The 5439-nt window shown below is 38.3% G+C and overlaps 1 protein-coding gene across 1 annotated transcript; it reads right to left on the reverse strand.

The window, feature by feature from the left end:
• Nucleotides 1-1256: 1256 nt before the first annotated feature.
• Nucleotides 1257-5202, reverse strand: LOC114312471 (uncharacterized). Its single transcript, XM_028258706.2, has 8 exons — nucleotides 5120-5202; nucleotides 4829-4990; nucleotides 4637-4705; nucleotides 4382-4549; nucleotides 3340-3510; nucleotides 2875-3084; nucleotides 2461-2549; nucleotides 1257-2118 (listed from the first exon to the last, which is right to left on the reverse strand). Exons 2-8 carry the CDS (start codon nucleotides 4914-4916, stop codon nucleotides 1435-1437), a joined length of 1479 nt encoding a protein of 492 aa, XP_028114507.2. The 5' UTR covers nucleotides 4917-4990; nucleotides 5120-5202; the 3' UTR covers nucleotides 1257-1434.
• Nucleotides 5203-5439: the final 237 nt, after the last annotated feature.

Here is a 5439-nt window from a genome sequence, read left to right on the forward strand (position 1 = left end):
TTCTTTGACCTAATCATCTAGGTCGAGATTTTGTCTTCTGGAATCTAGAATCTACTTACTCAGGCTGAGCTCTTGTCTTTTCGGACCTAATCATTTAGGCCGAGATCTTATCTTCTGTATCTGAGATCTACTCACTTAGGCTAAGCTCTTCTCTTCTCGGACCTAATCATTTAGGCCGAGATCTTGTCTCATGGGCACCAGTTTTGGCTGTTGGTGCCGGTGCGTCCTGTAATGGGGATGTCGGCTGCATCACGTTGTTCTGCATCATGAGATTGACTACTGTCTGTAGAACTGTCAACTTATTCGCCATGTCTTTCAGTTTCCTCATCTTTTCTCTAGTATCTGTCCCTCTATATTTGAAGGTCGCTTTCACAGTGGTACTCATCTCGGCTACCCTTTTTGTTTCCTTCTCGACCTTTGGCGACATTATTCGCCTCAGGATTCACTTATTGCACTTTTCCGTTATGGTCCTCTCTTTCAGTGTTAGAACCCACATGCTCTTCCTCCTTATTGTGGATGCCATCCCCAATCCTCTCTTCATATCCGTTGTTGGCCATCTATCATTACTAAGTTCCTGTAGACGTCATCAAATTGTGGGTGTTGATTTTCGACTACACATCCAAACAGGAAACTTAACTAGAGAGCACGTGACAGAATAGATTAAACCGAACACCTGCCAACAAGAAGATAAGCATACCGCGATGGTCCGTTTACCCAGGGGCACTCCGATGATCTAGTCAGTAAATCTTATCTCTCACAAATATCATTACAGTGCTTAAACTCACAAGTAAAAGCGTAAAAGCATAAAAGCATACACCCACAGGGGTGCATCACTTTTATAATTGTCATTGTCCAACTTCCCTTAGAAGTCTTATTTTATGGATCTCTATCTTTTACAATGATAATATCTATCAACTCACACTATTCAAATTAAGATAAACTTCATCAAGAGTCTCATCTCTATCCAAATAGGTAGTTTGATGTCATTTAGAACTCTAGTCCTCTATCCAAATAACTCGGATTCCGGTATCCCAGAATGCCTTGACAGTGCCCTAAATATTTCAACAAACAGATCTACCCACATGGCACCTTGGCTAACATATCGTCGTCACCTTAGCCACATGACGTCATCTCAAAATACTTTCCCAAACAAACTTAAGAGGGCCTGTTTGGTAAAACTCCAAAAAAATTTACCAAACACATTTCAAAGCACCCGATTTCAAATTCTAGGCCCAAAAAATAGAACTAAAAATAAGTTTAGCCAAACAGGAATTTAAGTCTTCCTTTTTCAGATCAGTGTACAAAGTCAGTCCTTGCTTCCAAGGTCAGTTCAATTTACAAACTACAATTCCAGGAATAAATAAATAAATAACAGAAGCAAGAAACTACATTGTCAAAGAGAAGCTGAAAGAAATGCTAAAACTTGCAGCCTAATCAAAACCGGAATGAATTCCCATATTTGCTCCTCATACTGTAATGGTCAGTCTTCCTCATACTGTAATGGTCAGTCTTCGGATCATCATAATTCGCTGGCTTCATCTCAACAGGTCTCTGTTCCATCCCAACTGCTTCAGAAACTACCTCTCCACTTTTGTCCCGTTGGCGATGCTTTGTTCTATCTTTCTGGCTCTTAGACCTATACTGCCCATAAGGAGGGACCTCACCCGATCCATAGAATCCATCATATTCTTGTCGTTTTGAAGATCTGTGCTTGCTTGACAAAGATGGATCTTTGAAACTGGCTGATCTCATCTTTGGAGGTTTCATTTCTGAATATTTATCACCAGCATTTGGAGTATGGGCTTGCTGGGTTTCAGAAAGTGGAGTGGGAGTTCTCTGCTTTTGAACAACCGGGGGCTCAGCTTCATCTTCGGGCATTATGAGAGAAACTTTCAATGGAGTGAGACCGTTTGTGGAGCCCCTGCGGTGGAATCGAAAGGGTATGAAGGAAAGGAAGGTGTTAGACAATGATTCGGTTGCAAGCTTGGATAGATTTATAATGAGCATTCCAAAAGAAGGCCACCCTGCTTCTTGTTCCTCTTTAATGGTTTCGACAATAGTTGGTTTGTCCTTGGTCTGTTGGTCTTGAGATTCACTTTGTAATGGATGTTTATGCACCTGTAAATGACACAGATTCAGCCAAAAAGACAAGAAAACAAGAACAAGAAAAAACATTTGTAAGAATTCTAAAATGAACATCTTCACTTAGGGCATCAAAATGTTAAGATTATTTGACCCTGCATCACTAAACCAAAACACTTTCAGAACACTACAACCATAGAGGAAACAAATCCCAAATATTACTTTGCATAATGTTGCTTATTGTTGCAGGATGGAGGAAAATGAAGAAATTTTGGAATCTTATAACCATTTGGTCCGAATGGTCGCTGTAATATCTAAATTCCCACTTCCATCTTCCATTAACAAATCAGAAGTGAAACTGCAAAATACGGGTATTACCACTTTCGAGAGAAGAGAGGATCCAAATCCCTGCTGAAGCATGCATGAAGCATATCCTATCAAGACAGCACCAATAACCATAATGACCTCTGCCAAAAAGAAAACTTAAGTACATCAATTTTATGTGGGTAATGCCATCTGAAATTCAATCTTAAGTCTTGAATTGACGCATCAGGGTTTAGAAATTTCTCATTGTTGTTCACAAAACTGCATGCTAATCTCCCATCTATATGCACTTCTTCTGGTGCACTTGTGTGTCTTTGCTCAAATAAAAGCATAGTGGATTACAGTAATAACTGTATACAAGTCAATGAAATTATATTGTTTATTATGCATAATAGCAGCAGAATCTAATGCTGATGTTTCAAGAACGCATAGAAGAATGTATCAATCAAATTGTATGGAATTCTGAACCTGTGGAAGAAATTGAATTGTATTGATAATCACAATCCTCTTGGTTAAGAGAGATTTGACGAAGAGCTGCATTTCCTCTATCAACAACTAGTAACGAGCAGGTAGGGCGAACATATATCACATCAAAGTCAGTTGAGAACATTGCACCCTCACTCGGCCCATCCCTGTACCCTGCTACATTTGATTTTCCTCCAGCAATTGTTGTCACACCTGCAAACAATTTATAGAGTTGTGTTAATTTCAAAACCTCCAGTAATTGAGATGCATTGTTTCACTTTAATTGTTGACTATTTTGTGTAATTTCATAGTACTTCAACTTCAACAATATGCAGAATAACACACATCATTTGGGATATCATCCTGGTTTTTACCGACTAATGTTTGCATCATTAAATCACAAAAGAGAAAAAAAAAATGATCTCCAAACTATTATCTTCCAGGAGAACTATCACAGACCACACGCACCTCCTTCTCCTATTTTCCTGATGGCAAGATTTGATGTATCAGCAACATAAACATTTCCTTTATCATCCATGGTCACACCCTTTGGTTGATTAAATCGAGCATCACTAGGCTTTCCATCTACATGCCCAGTGTAACCTTGGAATGACCCAGCAACCAATCTTGCCCTGCTATCTGCAACAAAATATTGAAAGAACGAAACAAATAAAAAACAATATAAAAAATAAAAATCCTAAATTTTAAATGAAACTCAAAAAAAAAAAAAAAGAATCCGCAAGGCAAATGATTTCCAACCATCCCACAAGCATTTCTCACACAAGACAAGCCCTCAGTCTGGTTGCTAAGGAACAAATGAAAATATATTTATAAAAAGGGAGTAAATTTTGAAGTTTAACATTTTCATCATTCAAGACCCAAGGAAACAATGATCTGCAATCAACTGTCCTAAGAATGGGTTTATCAAAAGTGAGTATTCATGTTTCGCAAACAATGCAACACCGCACAACAAGAGAATGAAAGTTATTTCTTAGTTCGTTCCTTCAGTTTCAAATGCAATCAAATTAGGTGCTTGATGCTCAGAGACAACTTCTTTCTTTCTCTTTCTTTTTTTTTTTTTTGGGGGTAGAGCATCTCTAATCCTTCATCTTTTCTTTCATCAAATGTTAAAAGTACTAAAAAAATCATCTCCAATTCTTTCATCAAATTGAGAACCCATCAAATCTTTCATCAAATTTTAATTTGAAGAAAATTGAAAAAGATAAATCAGTGGAGATTGAATTTTTTCTTTTCCCATCAAATTTGACGAAAAGGGAAATCTGGGATAAGAGGGGAATTTTTTTAAAAAAATTGAAGAAAGGATTGGAGTAGTTTGTATCGAATCAAACTTTTTACTCAAATTTGGAATCAAATTAGATGAAAAATTTGGTGAAGGGTTGGAGATACTCTAAGAAATGCTTAAATATAGAGTGACAAACAAGAGTAGGACATTACCCAATTAATCAATTCGCAGATATAGCAAGAGAAAACATAGGAAGAACAAGCTTACACTGGGACAATGGCGGAGTAATCCGGACAATATTGCTATTAACCGAATCGACAGCGAAAAGTTCACCGTCCTCGGAGACACGGATTTTGTAAGGCACAACTCCAAGTTTATTTCCCTCCACAACAGTTTCAACAAGGTACCCATTCTCAAATTGAAGAACATTTCCATCTGGGTTAAAAACAAAAACCCATAAAACCAATGCATAGATTTGTGTATAAACACAATAGAAACCATAAATTATGATTTTGGACTTGCCTGACTGAGGGAGTTTGGAGGAAGACCTTGTCCATTTGAGAAGAGAAGACAAGTGTTTTATCAAAGGTCCTGATTTATCACTATCAATGTATGTGAATAAACAAATCTACACCAATCAAATAAAACACAGAATGCATAGTACATAGAGAGAGAGAGAGAGAGAGAGAGAGAGAGAGAGAGAGAGATTGTAACCTGAAGGAGCAGCATGAGCTTGGAAATGGAGACCAAAAGTGAAGAAGAAGAAGATTGAGAAAGTGAGGAAAGGGAAGGATGTTCTCATGGCTAACTCAATCAGAACTCAGAGGAAGAGATGAGAGAAATCTAGGGCTAGAATGGGTATTCAAGAGATTTGAGGAGTTTGATGAGAGCTTCTATTTACACACAACACACTTTCTACACATCTCCCCTCTTTACACTTCTCACACACCTCCTTCATTAAGTGTGTGTGGAGAGGGAATTTAGTGTGTGTAAATAGAAGCTCCCGAGTTTGATGCATGTGAATAGAGTGAAGGGGCAAATGTATGTAAGACGAGATTGGAAACAAAAGTACTGCGTGTTTTTGGATTGGCTTCAGCTAGGGCTGAGCAAGGAATCCGTGAAATCCGTAATCCGATCCAGTCCAGTCCAATCCGATAGGTTTGGATTAGTTTTTTGAATCCGCGGTTCGGTTCCGGATTGAAGAATTAAAAATCCGTAGTCCACGGATTGGTTCCGGATTGAACCCCGCGGTTCCGGATTGGAACCGATCCGGACCGTATACAAATAGTCTATATTTTTATTGTATATCCTCCTCCATAGTATCT

This window comes from Camellia sinensis, chromosome 8, assembly GCF_055761805.1.
Source record: "Camellia sinensis isolate YWXY chromosome 8, ASM5576180v1, whole genome shotgun sequence".
NCBI lineage: Eukaryota > Viridiplantae > Streptophyta > Magnoliopsida > Ericales > Theaceae > Camellia > Camellia sinensis.

Coding starts and splice junctions, on each gene's coding strand:
- LOC114312471 (XM_028258706.2), bottom strand. CDS start 4,916: ATGAGAACATCCTTCCCTTTCCTCACTTTCTCAATCTTCTTCTTCTTC. Junction 4,706..4,828: donor AGCTCATGCTGCTCCTTCAG/GTTACAATCTCT, acceptor GTGATAAATCAG/GACCTTTGATAAAACACTTG. Junction 3,511..4,381: donor TACTCCGCCATTGTCCCAGT/GTAAGCTTGTTC, acceptor ATTTTGTTGCAG/ATAGCAGGGCAAGATTGGTT.